General features: G+C 37.6%; 1 protein-coding gene across 1 annotated transcript in view; it reads left to right on the forward strand.

The window, feature by feature from the left end:
- Window positions 1-21875, forward strand: part of LOC111865830 (collagen alpha chain CG42342) — a gene marked incomplete at its 3' end in the record, with an annotated part of 284652 nt that overhangs the window by 241915 nt on the left and 20862 nt on the right. The window contains 6 exon segments of the mRNA XM_023854166.2: window positions 4446-4490; window positions 5168-5194; window positions 10288-10323; window positions 10816-10920; window positions 11035-11079; window positions 19543-19605. Coding sequence (XP_023709934.1) covers window positions 4446-4490; window positions 5168-5194; window positions 10288-10323; window positions 10816-10920; window positions 11035-11079; window positions 19543-19605 — 321 coding nt within the window.

Raw genomic sequence — 21875 nt, forward strand, 5'->3', positions numbered from 1 at the left:
CAGAGATAATCTCATATGTTATATGTGAATAATAGCAGCATACACGGTCATCTGTGGCAATAATTTAATAGTTAGTGTGTGAAATTTTGAGAGACCATAGCAACAAATTACTCCTCAGTCACATGTTACATGAATGTAAGTTGTGTAAGTCCTGGAAGCATGAATGGAGTTTTTGTTTCATTGTGTCTGTTCTGTGAGCATCAATAATATTTTGATCTGGTTATGCTAAGTATAGTTAGTATTCACCATGGAATGTGACTTAGTTGATGATGATTTGGAAAGATTTTCCTTGTCAAAACATTCATTTAGAAGATATCCATATAGGCCAGTTCAGTGAAACTGTGTTGAGAACTGTAATCTGAACCAAACAGGTTAGTGAAGCGGGACACTTGATAGATTTATGTAGGTAATATGACAGCAATATGCCTGTGTAACTACTTGAATACACATCTCATTGAATAGCATAAGATACTCTTATATTGCCATAAATTCGATCCATATTCAAGCATGTCTCCTATTAATTTCTAGGACACTTAGTAACTAATTAACAACTATACAAGTGACTGTGTTAGACACCTTGATAGTAGACCCTATCAGGAAATAAAGAGGAGTATGTATCTTTTTGGAAGCCCTACATTGAATGGGGTCTACACTTATTATTTGTCCATCAAGAATGGTAAGAACTTCTTCACTGATATGATCAATATTATTATTCTCTGTGCGAAATTGCTTTATTAATGCAATGTGTGGAATCAACTACCCATGTATGTCTTCTGACATTTGATTAATTAATGATGTAATTCCCATAGGTTTTTTCTTAATACCGGTGATGTTATAACCTAATTATGCATGAACCACATTACTCTTTGTCATAATGAACCTCTAAACTTTACTATTTCTTCTAAATACTTTAATTCTAATTTATATATATATATATATTGTAACGTGTTTCGTTACTGATGACGCCATAGAGATGGTTAATTGGTTTATTTAACAACCTACAAGTACTGGTTACAATTAATTATTACACAGTTGCGGGGTTTCACACTTTATAACCCTAATCGCAATAATCTGTTACCACTGTTGCGGGGTTTCACATTTTATAACCCTATGCGCAAATCAGTTCACTCTGTCTTCAGTGGTCTACACGTTTACAGTAGGGGAGCTATGTATCACTGTAGCACACATTCCCAATATAACTGGTTATCACTGGTTATCGCTGGTTATCACACACGCGTCTGTAGCTTGTAACTTGCGAACTGAGAACTCGTTGATAACACACTGCCTCGTAGGCTTGCTTGGAACTCTCGGAGGTAGCTCGAGGACTGGCTGTGAATAGCCTTCGCTGCTCCTTATGTAGCCTCGATCGGACAATACAGAAAACGGCCACGTAATAGGCACCACTATGTCTGGTGCCATTGTGCCAGCAACGCTGTGTACCGCTGTTACTACCGTCGTCTCTCACAACAACTGTTTACCCGCGCTGCCTAGCAACCCGCGGTACCCTTGGTGACGTCATCGCTGTTGACTCGCGTTGCATAGCTACCAGGTTGCGGGGACTCGGCTAACTTCGGCTTCGCTCGGCGCATCACGACTGGCAGGGGGGAGGGGCCTCATCCATAGCTCAACATGTCACACTATATATATATATATGTATGTATGTATTGTAGCGTGTTTTGTGTGTGTCACACTACAAATAAGTTTATGCCGTGGTATTTGATATAGCGAATTTATTGCGCTCACTCACCTTACACACTTTACAATCCTTACCACTTGCAGTGTTACAAATACTGCGTACACAATGTCTCGGCCGATACTCGACTGTCTTCTCTGGCGGTTTATAGCAGACTCACTGTGCGAATGCATTCAACTCCGTTTTATAACCTCAGTCGCTGCTATGGAACGAACCCTTTGTTATAACCATGGAGACTCCTGTTAGAACTACAATAGAGTGATTGTTGTTTCCTATGCAACGGTCTGTTCTAGCGTTTCCATAGAAGTGACTCTTCTGGATTCCCGACACGTTACAATATATATATTCCAATCCACTGGGAAGACCAAGGTGTAGGTGGGTGGACAATATTAAAATGGATCTTAGAGAGATAGGATGGGATGGATTGCATTGATCTAGCTCAGGATAGGGACCAGTGGAGGGCTCTTGTGAATACGGTAATGAACCTTTTGGTTGCATAAAATGCTGGGAAATTCTTCATTAGCTGCAGATTTGACTTCTCAAGAAGGGCTCAGCTCCATAAGTAAGTAAGTAAGTAAGTAAGTATATATATTTCTTCTAATACAGAATATCATTCTCTAGAATGAAAGTCTTTTATGGATAGGAATCTTGTATATTAATATTTTCAGTTTATTATCAGTATCAACTGGCTGTTCTCTATGCCTTATAATTTATTTAGTTATTGCTACTAATAGGTAACTCACTCACTCATGGAGCTGAGCCCTTATTGAGAAGCCACCAATTGTGCAGCTACTCAAGAACTTCCCAGCATTTTTGGAACCTGAAAGTTCATTACCATGCTCATAAAAGCCCTCCACTGGTCCCTGTCCTGAGCCAGATCAATCCACCCATATCATCCCATCCAATTTCTCTTACTTACTTATTCATGGAGCTGAGCCCTTCTGGAGGAGCCGCCAATTCTGCAGCTACTCAAGAATTTTCTAGCATTTTATGGAACCCAAAGGTTCATTACCGTGTTCACAAGAGCCCTCTACTTGTCCCTACCCTGAGCCAGATCTATCCAATCCATACCGTCCCATTCTATCTCTCTAAGATCCATTCTGATATTGTCCACCCACCTACGCCTTGAGTTTCTCTAAGATTCATTTTAATGTTGCCCACCAACCTATGTCTTGGACTTCCTAGTGTGCTCTTTCAACACAAAAATATTTAGTCAGGCACACAGTTCTTTCTATCAGCACCATTCCTAATACAATATATTAACAAGAAGAATGGACAGATATCCCTTTTAAGGCCACTGAAAAATGTTTTTCATTAAGTCTGTGTATGACTTCGGTCTGTTGTCTGGGTATTCAAATGCATTTGACTCAGATGTGATATTACCCATGCAATAAAAATGGAATGTATTAACTGTCAGCAAACTTCCAGAGGGTTCAGAAGGTTTGTGTATGGGTTCATCATAATTCTTGTATATCAGATTTCATCAGAGCCTGTCAAGCGACTCAAAAGATACATGTTGTATTTCACTTACAATATTAAGAACTGTTGCCTGTGAAAGAAATGTTATTAAATGCAATGTATATATGGGAGTATAATAGATGCTGTGTATATGGAATCTCATGAAAATTTGTCAGAAGTCTTAAAAGATATAGACTATAATGATTGAATTAGGACTTTAGCTGCTTAAACATTGTGGCATGCACCTCTCAACTTCTTCCAGGAGGATGACTATTTTCATGTGTACAAGAACCTGAAATAAATTCCACAACCAGCTAAATTCATGGTTCTGTATGGATGTGAAACTTGGTCTCTGACATTAAAGGAGGAACATAGACTGAGAGTGCTTGAGAACAGGGTGCTGGGGAGAATATTTTGATTGAAGAGAGATGAAGTGATGGAAGTTTGGAGAAATCTGCATAAAAAAAGCTTCATAACATGTACTCTTCGCCAGATACAATTAGAATGATTAAGTCAACAAGGATGAGATGGTCAGGTCATGTAGCGGGAAGGTGGGGAGAAGAGGTATGTGTATAGGATATTGGTGGGAAAGCCAGTAGGAAAGAGACCGCTAGGAAGACCAAGACATAGGTGAGTGAACAATATTAAAATGGATCTTACAGAGATTGGACGGGATTTTATGGCCTGGATCAAGCTGGTTCAGGATGGCAACCAGTGGAGGGCTCTTGTGAACATGGTAATGAACCTTCAGGTTCCACAAAATGCTGGGAAGTTCTTGAGTAGCTTCACAATTAGTGGCTTCTCAAGAAGGTCTCAACTCCATGAGTGAATGAATGAATGAATGCTCAGTTCATCAGTAGTGTGTTGTATTTAACGTTTTACAAATAATTTTATTTCTTCATATATTTGGAGTAAAAATGGACTAAGTAGTATTTTCTTATCTAGCTGCAACCTACAATCATAAGCCCATATGAAGATATTTTATGAGGTAAAATGTGTACACAAAAGTTCCAATTCTACATCACAGATGTGGATTTGTAGTGTGTACATTTATATGTATTTGTATTCAGCAGTGAAGTACTATCATCTCTTTACTACAAATGCACAACATATAAATTTCAGTGTCATTAAATAGCCAGCTTGAAAGGAAAGATCCTCAGGACCACGTGGAATGTGGGGATGCGAGTAGTTCCTCTGTGTCAAAGTCCCTGGAGGAACCTCTCAAATCATGTTATTATGGAATGTAACATTTTTATATCTTTGTTTATACTGGGAATATCTGTTCTTGTTTTAGGGGTATCCTGGACAAAAAGGTGAAAAGGGTGAAAAGGGAGAATCGGTAAGCTACAGAATTAATTAATATATATATATATCCGTAACTGATGTGAATTTGAATTACATATTAAAGCAACAAAAGAAACTTATGTTAATTTTGTAATAGTGATTTTTTGTGCTATATGTATTTCTGAAAATATTGTAAAATAATTGTCTGTATTCTTTGATTTATAAAAGTTTAATGATTGTTGATGGTATGCTGTACACTATCTATGTGCTAATATTTGACATTAGTGACTCAGTATAATAATTGAATATATTCTCTGTGGTGACAGTAAATTGGAAAAAAAGAATGCTTATGCACTTTCCTAATAATCATGGAAACTGATAGTACATTTCTACATGTCCATATCACATTAATCTCTCAAAACATCTGTCAGATGTAATAATGGAAACAAGTCGTGTCCAGTAAGAAATATTCATACCAGTTTCCAAAATATGTGTACTATGAACATTTTATGCACATACCTTTTATTTCTGCAAGTTCCTCTAATTATTTTCTCATAAGTATTAATTTAAGAGAAGTGTTTGAAGTTTATTTTGATATAATTTTTGAATTTGTAAATTACATGAAATAAAGTAACAGCTGTCCTTGCAGAAATGAAACTGGGAATTTTTAAGAACAGTCTGCTTTAAACCGCATTTCTTTTTTCTTTTCCTGGCACGTGCTTTGGTCCGCAGAAATACAAAAAACTCAGAAGACGACAGGTAATAAAATATATATGTATGTCATAATTTATAGTGCTAATATCTAATGTTTATGTTACTTTCTACTACGAGGAAGCACTCCTGAAGAGAAACAGGTATAAAGTTTGCCTAGAGGATTAATAAAATATATTTAAAGGACATGATATAATTATTGAACTAATCATATGTTAAAGATACAACCAGTTCTGTAAGAACTACTTGATAAATGTTCATAACAGACAATTTTGAAACAAGTAGATGTATGTAAAATTATTTTAAAGACAAAGCAGGATTGTATGGTTATATTGTGGTGACATCCAAAAGTTAGCAACTATTGAGTAGTCAGATATCTCAGTTTATATACTAATTATTACTTATGAAATACATAACTTATAAGCAATGCGTTGACAGTTCTAATACTACTTTTTCTCAGAGTTTCCTCACTGGTGTTGTATTTAGCCACCCTTCAAGGAGTAGAAAAAGACAATTTACTGTTTTGTAATGTTACATTTTATTTGTGTAAAAATTAAAATGTTCACTGCATACTATCACACAAGCTTTATTTGCTCAATGTATAGTCATTTAACAACTTTTTTCAGTCATATGACCATAATCAGTTGAAATTACACGTAAAATTATACAGCATTTATTAAAACTGTAAGAATAGTATAATGTAGTTAAAGTCGTTTTAATTTTTTATTCAAATCAGATTCATATTGGAAGTATATAAAAATGAAAATATTGTGACATGACAGCTGAAAGCAGGAATGGCAGGCCCAGAAAAGTAATCCGTTTTTAGGCAATGGACAGTAAACATGTTTCCACAGCAACCAAAACATGCTTCCACATCAAAAATACCCAGGCCATTGCTGGGCAAGAACCAGCTTAACGCATCGCTCAAGAATGAAGGAATTCTTGGATGTGACGTTATCTTTGCAGTCCATGATGAGGCTATATAGCAAGGGCGAACCAAAAGAATAAGTCAGTTCATAGCAAAAGGCAAGACAGGTTGAGGCATAGAAAATATAAGAGGCTTAGATTTGGCAGCAGTCAAGCTTACAGCCGTTCAATTGACTAAGTTGCTGTTGTATTAGCATAAGATAAGTAAGATGGGCATTAGCGGCCTCCATAGTCTAGGGGTAACGTTCCCACCTCATGACTCAAGGTACGCGGGTTGAAACCTGGCGGAGGTCGTGGAATTTTTAAGGGCGAAAAAATTCAGGGAACAAGTCCTCTGGGAGGGACTTTAAGCCGTGGGTCCCGTGTCATAGATTTACGGCACGTAAAAGAACCTCATGTCTCTAGGCGACCTCTGAGCTAAATTTGGCCAAAAAGTTTCCCGCCCAAAGTAGTTTCCAATGCCTCTGGTAGATTGGGGAAGTATTAGGTACCACTGCCAGAGGAAGGGGGACCTCTCTGACAGAAAGGGACTAATTATTAGATACCACTGCCAGTAGAAGGTTGGAACCTCGCTGGCAGAAAGGGGCTGATAGTAAGCACCAGTACTGGTAGGGTATGGAGACAGTAGAAATTAAAGGGGGGACGCACAATGGACCAATAACTGGTCTAAGTGCATGGGGAAGCCCACCCCCTCAATACTGAATACTGAAGATGGGCATTCTTTATAATCATTAAGGAATGCATCCTGTTATATGTTAGTACTATATATATATGTGAGTTTTCATACAAGGGTCTCCCCTATGTACAATTGGTGTTAACATGATAACAGTATATTAGTAATTGTAACAGATTTGATTAAAGCATTAACATGCAGTAGCTCAGTAAACACTTCCCAACATGCAGCAATATAAGGGAAACTGTGTTTTCTATGTGCTCTGTGCCAAGCAACAATAGGAACTGAGTTCTCTCTGACCAGTGGCTAGGTTGCACATTGGTTCTTAAAATAGAACTGTGTTTTCTTTGTGGCCTTTGCCACGGCTATATAGTGAGATTCTCAGAATAACCATACCTGTATGGAGGTGGGGATGTCGAAATAGTCACATGGTTTCATAAAATATTGACCCAAGTGATGTAATCTTAAATAAGCTAATTCCTCACAATCGCACAGGATATGTGTGGCTGTTTCATTTTCTTCTTGACACCTCTCACAAGTTGGACTATTACTTACTCCCAGTTTGAAGAGGTGTCCTTTAGTAGAGGGTCGTCCTGTAAGTCCCACCACCCACTGTAGATGGTTCCTGTTTAACTTCAACAGTTCCTTCGCTCTTTTAGTAGAGGGTCCTCGTATGAATCCCTTTGCTTGCCTGAGTCCAGTTGAGGATCCCCATTATTTCTTGTATTGCATGTTTGTCCAGTCCCTGATTGCCTTTCTGGCACCTCATATAGAGATGCCACAGGCTTGTTTAGGTCCTACGAATGGATGTTCATCTCCAGTCTTGGCCAATTGGTCTGCTATTTCATTTTCAGCAATACCCTCATGCCCCGCGCCCATATCAGTTGTACCCTGTTATGTTTGACCAGTTCTGTGGCAATCCCAGACCAATTTTGAGTTGATCTGGTGTTTGTCAAGCGCTTTAACTGCAGCTTGGCTGTCAGATAGAATGTAGATGTTCGTATTTCTGTAGTTCCTATCTAAATTCTCCACAATACATGCCTTAATGGCATATACTTCTGCCTGGAATACTGTCGTGTACTGCCCAAGGCTGAAACTAAGTTTCTGCCTCATGCCATAGCAGTACACACCAGCTCCTCCCTTATTTATCTTGGAACCATCTGTATACCAGATCAGTTCCCCTTGTCTATCGGGCTGAAACCCGTCTTCCCATTCACTCCTGTCAGGAAATCTGACTGTGAAGGGTTTTTCATATACATGTCTCAGTATCATTTTGTCAGACCCAATTTGTAATATGGGTTCTTTTTTCATGTCCTGAGTTATGTATGCATGTCCAAAACTATTGGATTTAGGTTTCCATTGATGGCTGCACTGGAGACGGTAGATTCCTGCCCTGGCCTCTGCCTCCAACTGTATATGCAGTGAGGGGAGTCCAAGGAGTGTCTCCAGTGCAGCTATTCGAGATGTTTGAGTTGTTCCTGTGATACCAAAGCAAGATCTGTTACCTAGCAACAACTAGTGTGAACAGATAGAGAAGAATTTATTTGTGTGTTATAATTACAGTAATCTTGAAAGTGGTATAAATTATTTGTAGTTATGACTGGTGAATATCCAGTAAATTGACTCACCAATCAAGTCCCCTTCTACTAGACACTAATACATGTTACAATATCGTATACAAGTAATGCTTAGAAAAATCTTAAAAGGTAATTTATAATATGAAATGTTGTGTATTTCTAAGAACTGATTTTACACGCTTCTACACATTAACAAGTAATTCTTTTTTATATTTTAGTTTAAATACTGTCAGAAAACAGATCTGACATCAAATATAGATTAAAATAATAATTTTTACTAATTTCTTTTATTTTTACAATTTTAAACAGTTTTGAGTAATTATATGCATAAATCTCACCTGATGATGGTCATATGACTGAAGGAAGTTGTGGGAATGACTATTATTTATTAGAATAAATTTTGTATGACAGTATACAGGAATAGATCACAAATTACACATATAGAGTAAACATCCATTCACAGGCAAAGAAATACAATAAAATGTGTGTTAATCTGGAAAGAAGATTCTCTTAAATCTAGATCATTTCACATTTTTCTTCAGTCACTTTTTCAACTAACATGTTATTCTGCATGTATGTTTCTTATAAGATAAGCTCTTAACCATTAAATATTTCATTGTTGTATATTAATTAATCTTGCATATGAACGTGAATGTCCCACCAAATGTATGGAGTGCTTTAATATTCTCGAGATTACGGGGTTTTTGGATGTTTCCATTATCTGGTATTCTAAAGAACAAAAGAAGGAAATGTTTTGAAAACTGGACCTGTGTCTATCCTCTGATGAGTGGGTGGGAGACACCTGACAATAAAAATGAATTCAGTTTCCAAAACACTGTGTTCTTTTTTATTTTTTTTTTTGTGTTCTTCAGAATACCAGATGATTCAAGTCCAGAAACCCAGTAATCCTGAGTTTTTTTTACACAATCATCAGAACCCTGTAAGATCTACTTGGTTTAATATTGATATTTTGTTTTAAAAATCATGTAGCAAAAGAACAAATGTGGTAACATAATAACTTTGATAAGAACTAGGGCCACGCCATAGCTCAAGTGGTTAGTTGGTGGCTTCCCACCGCAGCGTCTGGGTTCGACCATGGGTCTGGTCAAGTGGGATTTGTGGTGGACAAAGTGGCACTGGGCCGGGTTTTCTCCGAGTATTTCAGTTTCCCCTGCTAATCTTCATTCCACCAAATTCTCCATCATCATAATCACCCGGATGCAGGTACAATAGGCCAATCAGTGGCTGCTGTGCTTAGTGGACTCAGTTGGACTTCACCCCCCACTAAGCGAAAAAAATTGATAAGAGCTCAGAGCTGGAAGTACAAGAATAACATGATTTATATGCAGAGATTAACTTTGCACTGATATCTAACAATTTATTCACAATGTAACCTAAAGTTCACAATCTAAATGAATTAAAGTTGTTACTTAACTTCGTGGGATTGAATCCCAATGGAGTGGATTTTTTCAATTTACCTAATCATTCCAGCCACTCTATGGCCCTGGGGTTGACTCAGCCTCTAACAGAAATGAGGAAAAGGAATATTCCTGGGGGTAAAGGGCAGCAGGTGCATAAGTCTGACGTCACTGCCATCTGTGAGCCGATTGTCTAGAAAATGCGGGAGCCTCAACATCTCACAACATTATGGGCTTCCACGGCCTGGTACAGAGACACTTTTACTTTTACTTAATTCTTACAACTAATAAATGTAGTAGCCTTTCTCCAGCTGGAGATCAGAGATAAAGTGTCCAGTGAAGGATGCATATGTCAGTGTTCCATGTTTATTTCATTCTGACAAGTTCTACATTCTATAATTGTAGAATTTAGCACAGTTTTATCTTATTATCTTAAACTCTTCTAATAAACCCTCCAAGTATCAGAAGTCATTAATTATGGCAGAAGATATGCAAATCCTTTGCTAAGGACCATATATGTCAATTAAACGATGCTCATCTTTTCAGGGAGATGGAACGTTTGAAGGAAGTGGAGGTGAATTTGTAAGTAATTATTCATAATTAAACTGAATGTAATATCAATATTTAAACAGAAAATCATATATGTGTGTGTGTGTGTGTGTATATAAAAACCGCCTCAGTGGTCAGAGTTCCTGGCTATAGGTCCAGAGGTCTGGTTTCGATTCCCGCTGCTACCACATTTTTTCTGAGTAGGACTAAAATCATGGAGTTTGTCTTGTTTGTTTGTGTGTATCTATATATACAGGGTGTCCCAGGAGGAATGGACCAAACTTCGGGAGGGTGTNTGCTGGAAATTTTCTTTGAGTAGTCATGCAAGTGCATTTAATGTTTACAGCCAATGAACACACGAAAGTGACTCCTCTGTTGAATATGGCTGGAATAAGTGCAGTTTTTGTTATTTATAGTTTTTTAGGTTAGAATTCTATTAAGACATACCACCCAAGCAATCTGATAGTTATTGAACTCTCTCATATATTTGGCTTGTGAAATGTTATGACTTAAATTTTTTTACAGGTAGTTGGTCCTCCTGGACCACCAGGACCACCGGGAACATCTGGTTTGCAAGGTCCCCCAGGAATTAAAGGTGACAGAGGCATGGATGGAACCAAAGGCGAACCTGTAAGCAAAAACCTTTGTGTTGGAACAGCAGCAGTTTGTATCATGCTCACAGTTTTCATTTAATCACAACCAGATATATCTATGGCTAGTTAAATGGGTATTCTTTCATTTCAGGGAGAAAAGGGAGCAAAAGGTGACCCAGGGCCAATGGGATTACCAGTAAGTCTCAAATGAGATGGGTTTCTATTAGCATCATGTAATACAGTGTGTTTATTGGAAAGATGTTGAGCCACTTTAGCATAACAGTTCAACACACAATCCATGAAGTCAAGCCACAGAATTCCAGACTTCTAGCAGATCCAAAAAGCTGGAAATATTCTCCATTGTTACACATGTATTTCTAGTACCCCTGCAAAAATATTACATTTACCCATTGAAGTTCTTATAAGACAGAGCCAAAAGAACTTGGCCAAAATGGTGAGTTCCCCCAGAAGAGAAATTGGAGCTAGGCTTGAACATTCTCCTCCCTAATTCCCCATACACTTTGAGCATGGGATCAGTATTTCAAGTTTCAGGTTTCCTCTGCTTCCAGATAAGAACACAGAAAGAAGAACTGTCTTCTGTAATTTGGGTAAATTTTAGCTGTAGGATTGTTGGTTCTAGTACTAACATCCCGTGCCTTCACTTCCTAACTTGATGGGAGGTGCATCTGCCTCCTCCACGTGACCAGCTCAATAATTTGTAATTAGGTCTCAGGTAATTGCACTATATAAGAAAGAAATGGCAGCATGGAACTGCAGTTCATTACCCATTTACTGCCATCCTGTACACTACGTATGTAGCAAGCGTCTTAAAGCAGTCTACGAATTACGCATAACATGTTCTAAAATATATTTATTAACACATTTTGAAACATAAACAAATGAATAATAAAAATTAGTGCAATTTGACAGTCACATGATTAGCTATAAATTCATATACATATATTAGTGCTGCCATGTATAAAATACTTATCAAATGCATTGTTCTAAGCCAAGGCAAGAATTTTTCAAATACCCAAACAGCTTAGAATTGAGTGTATTGGAATTCAGAGAGTATGTAATATGAGCACTCCTTTGGCATGACTTTAAATATGTAAAGAAATTGTAATTTTCCTATTTAAGACATAATCATTTGAAAACAAGAAGATCCAGAAAGATCTCATGGTGCCTATTCTTCTGTAACTGGTTCTTTCTCTGCAACAGGGCTGTCAGTATTACAAAACATAATGATGCATCATTATGCATAATTTCTGCTATTTTATATTTTAGATAGCTATAAGTTCTAGGTTTCAGTTCCCTCCCTTGGAGGATAACTTACAGGTGTTCTGAAAAGTCCTGCTCTCCTTACAATTCCATTTCATCTGTGATGAAAGATTTAATGTGCCCTTTGAAAGGGCTGCTTTCCTATCCACCAATTCCATTGGGCAAGATCTATAACAGGCTCCATTTCCTTACATTCCTTGTGTTTCAGTGACCACCACCATTGCAACATGCCTATATAACAGAGCCAGTTCCTCAACCTACATACACCAAACCCAGAGAGGGAGGAAGTATATTTTTCCATAACATTGATATCTGTCTGCAAGACTGCATGGTGTCACAACCCAGATTACAATCTAAATAGCTATAGGCTACTGGTATAGCCTCAAAATTTGAAAATATTACGACATTTGTAAATTTTAATGGAAGAAACTGTTTATAAAAAAATATGTATATATTCTTAAGATATATCACTAAACCTTAGCTCACTGTCAATGGTGATTCATTAATTTTTGCTGTCAAGCAAATGTAAAAAGAAATTCCACATGTTGTTTGTTGCAAATTTTGCATAAGAATGACCTGTAAGCTATGACTGATAAATAATTTGGCTTGACTGAAAAACCATTTCTAAGGTTGAATGAATTTAGTTGTCTTCAGATTCCAAAGTGTCTGTTGTAAATCATTTTTCGAAAATCCTTCTCTATAAAATTGTCCTGAACATTAAGTGATTCAAAGTGAAACCATTTGAAGGCAAATTTCAATTTTGGGACATGGAAGAGTCACATAGTATCAAATCAGGCAATCATGAAGTTACATCACTGTTGTTTGTTTATTGGTACAAGAATCGTTATGAGAGGTGGTGAATGGAAAGTTGTAACGTCATGCTGCAAAAAATTCTTTTCTCTTGCCAACGATTTGGTCTCTTTCCACTGATGCACTGACATAAATATACTAAGCTAAAAGGTGTGAGTAAATGGATATGCTGACTTATTCTGAAGTACTGAATTCATAATTTCTTCGATATGAAAAATAAGAAGCAGCAAGGTACTGAGATTTGAATTTCACATTCATGCTGTTTTTGATCTTTGAGACTACAGACTTCTTTACTGAAAACGATGGCATTTTCTCTTTGGGCCATACTGGAAGACACAAGTCCCATCAGCAGTTACTTTTTCCTCTCATGAAGTTTCATTCTTCCAGCCAGCATGCTGGAAGTGCTGGGCAAGTTTCTTTTCTTATGTTCTTGATAAAGAAACCATTGTGCCACTAGAACACTCAATGAAACAAAAATAAATAAATAAATAATAAAAACTAAATACTAATGACTGTTTTAACTTAAACACAACACAAAATTATGAGAAACATTCATCTGCATACTGTTGTTGTTGTTGTTGTTTGCTGAAGTTCCAATTTCTAGATGTCCCCCACCCACTGATATTCGTCAATTAATAATTAATATAAGGTATGTAAATAAATAGTTCTCATATTTCTTACATTCTCATATACATAGTGCTGTATACAGTGTGAATCTTATTTGCATACTTTTAATATTAGCAACATGTTCTACACTTATAAGCAACTGAAACAGTCATATAAATATATAGTCGAAACTGCTTTGTTAGCAAGATATGGCAGCATGTAGCATGAAGAGTGAAAAGTAGACAAATAATGTAGTTTTGGATAAAGCATTTATTAGCCACATGCAGAACAGTGTCTGGCTAGTTACAAACCCTTTCTGGTCAAATGTTGATATATAATTGACATGGTGCTTCCATGGGCAAATGTTAGTATACTATCGACAAAGTTTCTTTCATGTTTCTGTGGTCATATTTCGATCATGTGTCACTACTTGGCACTGTAGACTATAACAACACATGCATGAATGTTTTATCTGCTTCCTTCTGCCATCTGGAAGTCATAATTTTAACTTCTTGAGGAATGAATGCCATTTATATATTATGGTGTGTCATGTGTTAGTAGCATGCTTTTATATTCAACCGAACCACGGTCCTCTGGATTGAAGGAACAAGATATAATCCCTTGTGTGATGCGGATGTAGAATCTAGTAGTGATACTAGGTGGCTCAAATATGACCGGGACTGAATTTTTTTTGTAAACAAGCCGCATTGCGCAGCAGCTGTACAACCTTGAGAGAGTGAAGCCACAACCTCCACCCTCCCTCCTCTTAGGGTTAGAACCTGTTCAGTCTTGTCTGGAAGTTGCTAGAGTGATGAGTGAACAGAAGGTACCGCGGAGCATGGAACAACGCATTGTGATCAAATTCCTCGGAGAAAACGTCCCGTCCACTGAAATTTACCACAGATTCAAACAACACGTTACAGTATGAGGAAGAGTGTCTCTCACGGACCCATGTATTTGAGCGGTGTAAGTGCTTCAGAGAGGGCAGAGAGCGCGTGGAGAATGAACCGCATGATTGTCGGCCGCGAACATCCGTCACCAAGCCAAACATTGATCGTGCAGACGCACTTATTCGTGAGAATAGGTGCATCGCTATCAAGGAACTTGGAGCAATGTTGTCCAGCAGTGTTGGTAGTGTAGAAGACATCATGAAATACCACCTGCACTATCGCAAGGTGAATGCACGATGGGTACCACGCACTTTGATGGACATAAACAAAATGGTGCACATGCAAGTTGCCAGTCATCTCCTACAGCAGTTTGAAGATGAAGGTGATGCATTTTTGAAGTCTACAGTGACCACCGATGAAACGTGGGTGCATTACTTCATTCCCGAGTCCCAGCAATCATCACGCGAGTGGCGGCATACCACTTCTCCCAAACCCAAGAGAGCGCGGAGGAGCCGTTCGGCAGGAAAAGTGATGGCAACGTTCTTCTGGGACTGGCAGGGGGTTATCCATGTAGACTTTCTGACAGATGCGAGAACAGTCAATTCAGCTTATTACTCAGACCTCCTGGCAACGGACATGAAATCCGATCCAAGCGGAAGAGAGGTGGAAAGCGGGTAGCCTTCCTTCAAGACAGTGCACGCCCCCATACGGCCAAAACAACAATGGAAACCCTCTGGAAATTGAAATGGAACCTTCTGACACATCCACCGTACAGTCCCGATTTGGCACCAGGTGATTTCTACCTGTTCGAAAGGCTCAAATCAGACTTGCAAGGCATGCGGTTTGTGGACAACGATGCCGTCGTCCAGAATGTTCGGGAGTAGATACGCTGCCAACCACAAAACTTTTTTGAAAAGGGCATCAGGATGCTTCCAGAACGTTGGAAAAAATGTGTTGACTCCAGATGGGAGTACGTTGAAGACTGACATGTGCAAGTAAGTGTTTGGCAATTTTGGTTAAAAAAAATCAGTCCCGGTCATATTTGAACCACCTTGTATGTTAAGTGAAGAACTCAGCATTGACTATGATGGGCAATGATGCCACAAAATAAAACCATCAAAGACAGGAAAATACATGGGGTGATAAAACATATAAAGAAACAATTTAAGGAAAATTTTGTGCCACGTAAAATCATTGTGATAGATGAATCAACAGTTTGTTTGAAATGCAAAATAATTTCAAAACTTATAATCCAAAAAAACAACAAAAAAAAAACAAAAAACAAATGAAGTGGGGCATCAGATTATTTGCATTAGTTCAAAGTGACTCTTTTACATTCAGAGTATAGTACAAAATTACAGAAAACTTACAGGTGACACATGTAACTTACCATATTCTGAAAAACCATTCATTTGAAGAATAGTTCTTTCCTTGATGGACAGATTATGACTAAGTCAGTGTGTGAAGACTATCGCCATTTCACTGACAGATATTATAGCAGTGCTGAGTTGGCCCAAGAATTGGACAATCGAAAATGTAAGTACACATTTGGCTTTTTAAATTTATGCCATTGGTGCACCAACTTTTCCAGCAAACCAATTCACTTAGTAGCTTGGCAGGCATTTAAAAACCCCAGACAACCTGGCTGCTTAAATTTTTCTTAATGGGATGACCAGAAAGGACTAATGGTTTACAAAAGATGTTGAAATTGTCCACCATTATAGCCAGTGCATAACTGAACCCTGTTATGCCAAGAATTCCTGATTTGCTGAAAGATGTCAGGCATATTGCATATTGTTATCTCAGCCACTTCATTGGCATTCCACAGGTTGTCAAGTATGTTACATTGTTGGGTTTAAATAATACCCTTCAGATGGCCCCACAAGTAGAAGTCAGCAGGAGTGATTATGGTTATGGAGGCCACACCTGGTTAATTTTGTTCTATCCATCTGCCTTGTGCATGACATTGTGAGTATGATGAGCAGAAGCCCTAGCGCACAGTACCCTCATTGTTTGCCATGTTTCCAGAGGTACATATCCACCAGTTGCAGTAATTATTCAAGATAAAAAGTGTGAATAGAAGGCCCTTGTTACTGAGTGCAGTAGGTCATGAGAACCTAGGAGGACTTCACTAATTATTCCCTCCTAAACATGTTTTTGCAAACTGCTGTCAGAATCATATTTCTTAAAAAAATTGTGCTCTTTATCAGCCCATGTGTGGTGATAACAGATATTTAGAATCCTATTATATGTGAGTCATCATTCATCAGTCATCAGGTTTAAACGCTGCATCCTGAAGCAGTGGCCATTCACAATACTGCTTTTTCTATCATAATTTAGTAGTGATGGAAGAGCTTGAACATGCTGTATGTGAAATGGACACAACAGCTGATAATGCCACACACACTCCACCACTTGCAGGGAAACATAATGACAAAATGGCTGCCTAGTACTACTATTTGGGGATTGTTCTGTGACATGTAGAACAACTTCCACATTGGCAGTGCTGCAAACTCATGGTCTTATCATCATGTGTCATATCAGGCAGCATACAGACTGTTTCTCACAGATGATATCCAGAAAAATGAATGTCCTACAATTTGAATGCCATCATTGCAAATGCTGTCTAGAATATGGACGTGCAGCGGCTGTACTGTACTTCTCTGACAGTAATGTCATATCTTTCAGTTCATCAAAGGAGTACCTCACATTCTGCACCATTCTTTAACACGTAATGTGTCTAGTGTAGTGAACACTACAACACCAGAACATCAGCGGTAGTGACCTCGTATGAGCCTGTGGACTGAGTGATTACTTTGTATGTTTTGCATTGGTGCCTTGCAGTTTTCACATAATGTTGCTATATCTCACTAAGAAAGCAGTTCAACCATTATTTATACAAACATTTCTGCTTGCCTGTAAGTATAGAACATAATTATATTAGAAGTATGCAATTAAAAATCACCCCATATTTAAGATATGTGGGGTGCAATCCAAAAGTTCCCGAAATATATTAATAAAAACTATTACATCTTACCTAGATCTTATTCTGCACCATCACCTTCAAAGTAGTCCCCTTGGCAGCGCATACACCGATCCCAGCGTTTCTGCCACTTTTCAAATGTATCCTGGAAGTCTTTCTTTCTTAGGGTGTTTAGTACTGTCTGCGTTTCCACTTGAATTTCCTCAACTGTATCAAATCTTCGCCCCTTCAACTTGATTTTCATCTTGGGGAAGAGAAAGAAGTCACATGGAGCTAAGTCTGGCGAGTACGGTGGGTTAAGAACTGCCATCTTGTTTTTAGCCAAAAATTCCTGCACAATGTAAGCTGTATACGGTCGTTCGTGTGCCACTTCTGTGGACGTTTTCTCCTCATGTTCTCCGTCAAACACCTTAGAACCTCGCGATAGAACTCTTTATTGACTGTCTCATCAGGAGGGATGAACTGCTTATGAACAATCCTGTCAATATAAAAAAAAAACAGATCAACATGGACTTAATGTTGCTCTTGACTTGTCGAGTTTTTTTTGGCCGAGGTGAAGAAGGGCTCTTCCATTGCGACGATTGCTGCTTGCTTTCGTCACCAGCGACAACCTTCGAAAGAAAGTTTGGATCCTCTTGAAGCTGTTGCTGAAGTTTCCTGCAGACTTCCAAGCGATGCTGCTTCTGTTCATTTTGCAGCAGTAATGGCACAAACTTCGCCGCAATCCTCCTCATGTACAGTTCCTCTGACAAAATTCGTCGACATGTACCATAACTTAGTCCCAAGGTGTTACAGAGGTCTTGGATGGTCAATCTACGATCTTGCAGAATCAGATCCCTAACTTTCATTACATTTTCTGGTGTTTTGTCCGTTGACGGCCTTCCTGAACGATCATCATTATCAGTCCATGTTCGAACATTTTTAAAACGCTTATACCAGTTGTAAGTTTGTGTCTGGCCTAAACTGTTTTCACCAAAAGCTTGCNACCATTCACACGCAAAATTCAAATGTTGGAAACTTTTGGATTGCCCCACGTATAATTAAGACTTATCCTGTATATGATAAAATACCATGATTGCAAAAAAAGTAATGCAAAATTTTGATAGATTTATGTGTCCCCCCCACCCTGAGTCCAAAAGTGACTTTTGGAATGTTGTGTGTCTGTTTGTATGTATACATGGGCAATCACCTCATTAGCAACTTGAATGGTTGGACAAATTTTATTCATATTCAGTATTGAAAGCGTTTTTGTCATAAGTCATTGTTCTGAGTATGAACATTCTAGCCGTAAAAAAATACGGTCTTTCAAATGGGCCCCGAAAACAAAATGGAACTTTTCTGGAAAATGAACTTGAAAGTTTTGGTTACATTTCAGTATTTATGGAGACCATGTCCTTAAATGAAACTCCATAGGTGGCATCTTAAGGAAGATAATCATATGCATTCTAATGACCCAAATGCAAAATTTCAGTTTTGTTGAGACTGGCTTTCTGGCCGGACAGATTTCAGTGTTTGGTATACAGTAACCAACAGCAATGCTTCAAGCAGCAATCATGTTTGCTTCCAAATTGATGCAGTGAAGTTCAGTTGTGTATGAGAAAATATGTGCAGTGATTTGTTTGAGTATATGTTCCTCTTCAGAAGTTGCACTGCTTTCATTCTTCAGAGCTGCTATGTAACAGGTTATATTACAAAATATAGTGGAACCTCCATTTAAAGTGTCTCTGGAGAACAGTGGATATGAATACTAATCTGAGGAAAGTCTTAAATGGAGAAAATTTAACTCTGAGATTATTGACTTTGGATTGTTGAAATTGCACAATAGTGAGGGAAATTCTTAAATCAAGGAACATTAAATTAGGGTTCCACTGTATGCATATCGAGTATGAAGACCTAACTTTCCTTTCTTATGTACATTTATACATAAATTTATTGTTTGATTCTTCCTTCTTATTTGGAATTTGGCAATCTGATGTACATAAGTTTTAATCCTGTCTATCTCAGTCCCTATTGGAAGGCCCAGCTAGAGAACTACTTCATTTTAACATCTCATGGTTTATTGTATTAAGCCTTCTGTCATAATTTTCAGGGCCCAATGGGTCTCCGAGGTGAACCAGGTCGGCCTGGGGAGATGGGAAAATCTGGGGCCATGGTAAGACCTACACATTCTTAAAAAATATAACCTACTCAGTCCATGAAGCCATCAAACTAACCATGCTCACCAACTAACAACATGCTGATGGGATGGCTTCGTCAGTAGACTAATTAACAACTTATTGTCTGTTTGCAATGATATTCAGTACCTTATTGGCCAGCATTTGTAAGACAGTTTAACATAATTAAGGTACTTAAAATAGATTAGTGTAGGAATGGAATGATAAGGACAGAAGTTAACATGTGATTGGAAGGGCACTGAGCGGAAATGGTGTCCTGTGGAAATTTGTGCAATATGTGTAAACTCTGTGAAGAAGTCACACAAATTCCTTGTGTAACCTCATCCTGGACAATAAAAGTTAATGGCTGTTGGAATGGCATCGCAAAATATGAAATTGACAGTCATGGAAAGAATATCATTACAGCATGTTTTGATTTCTGTATTTTGTATAATATTTCTGTCTTAAACAAATTGTAAACAAAAGTGATGAGTATTGATGCAAACAGGCATTGAAGTAGATTGGTGTTCTAACAAGAGTTCAGGAAGTTCTTGTAGCTGCAGAAAGGATCAATATGATGACTATACTAATGAAATTTCATGCAGTTCTTTTGTAAAAATGTGAAACATTCTTAGTACTGTAAAAATGAAATAGGTATTTTTATATTGATTCTTTCTGCATGTCCTACTATATTGTAATTATTTTCTGTAAGGTACCATGTGAATGTTTCACAACCCTCAGTCCAAAATTGTGTTTTTACTTGATGTGGTAAGACTGATATAAGTCATTCGCTGTGTATGGGATATGGCTCCTCAAAAAGAGATGGATCTGAGGATTATATTTAATTGAATTTTCTGATATATACCTTAAATACATACTGGCCATGACATTAGAATTTTTGTTTCCTTAAAGATATAGCGGTTGTTTTACATATTCATTACATACGTTTACAGAGCAAAATACCTTCAAATTTGGATCTAGTTCAGCCATCAAATTCAACTTTCTGATATGTTATTAACACACCATAATATTTTGTATATCTGTTCTACATGTTTCAGCTTGCATTAAGTCACCCTTATGTGCTATTTATGTGTTCCAGGAAACTACTGAACTACATTTCAATATTGAAATCTATTTTAAGAAATTATTGTACATATATATGTTTATATTAGTTAATGTGTTAACATTATTTCACATTTTATATCATATCTAGCTTGGTATTTCCACCCTGTTACTTCATCTTGTAGCGTATTTCTAAAATTGTTCATCTTAATATTTTCTTGCAATTGATTGTATTTCTTGTTGCCATTCTTCTACTTTTACAAATGTACTAAAAGATTGTCCAGTAAGATGGATATATATAGATTGAATATAAATGGGGAAACAATTTTGATGCTTTAACTAATACATACAAGTTAACTAATTAATTCATTTTTAGATGTTTCTATATGTTTAATAATTTCTTAAAATAGTTTCAGTACTGATATGTAATTTAGTAGCTCCCTCAATTTTGTACAGTATGCCACATTATAAAGAGTCCCTAAAGGAGACTTACAAAAAAATAAACTACGTGGTTTTAGTCCGCAAGCAAACTATCCTGACCAAGCGACCGCCGCTTCTCAGCGAAGTTAGTGCCAAGTTTAGCGGATAGAGGGTGTCATGTTGTCAGCGCAACAAATTCCCAGGGCTGTTAATTTCGGTTTTCTAGACTGGAGCCCCTATTTCCTTGAAATAGCTCCTCGATTATCCTCACGAGGCTGAGTAGACACCTTTTCGGACCCACTACTTCTCAGAAAATCTGGTAGCACTGGGAATCGAACCCAGACCTCTGGATCTGTAGCCAGGAACTCTGACCACTAGACCACAGAGGCGGTCTTAATAGAAGTCAAAACACAAAAACCAGAACATTTGTTATAATGATGTGTTAAAAGCATGTCACAGACTTGTATGTAATAGTCCGAAAGTGATTCTAATTTGTATGTGCAATACAATGCTATGAGTTCCATTATTAAGGTCAGAAAAACTTCCCTGGCAACTGAATGAGATATTATAAAGACTGATCACTGTAATTTAATACTTTTATCTCAGTATTTGTCATGTGACCATTGCAGCATTAAACTTTGCCACTGACTTGGTAGTCTCTCTGTCAGAGGTAGGCCTGTGACACACTGAGTGTTTTCAGTCATAGAGTCCTACTTTGACAAGTAATTTAAGAAAATGACATTCTTACTTAGAATAAGACAAGTCATTTAAAGATTGCACATTAATA

Source organism: Cryptotermes secundus, unplaced genomic scaffold (genome assembly GCF_002891405.2).
Source record: "Cryptotermes secundus unplaced genomic scaffold, Csec_1.0 scaffold1057, whole genome shotgun sequence".
NCBI lineage: Eukaryota > Metazoa > Arthropoda > Insecta > Blattodea > Kalotermitidae > Cryptotermes > Cryptotermes secundus.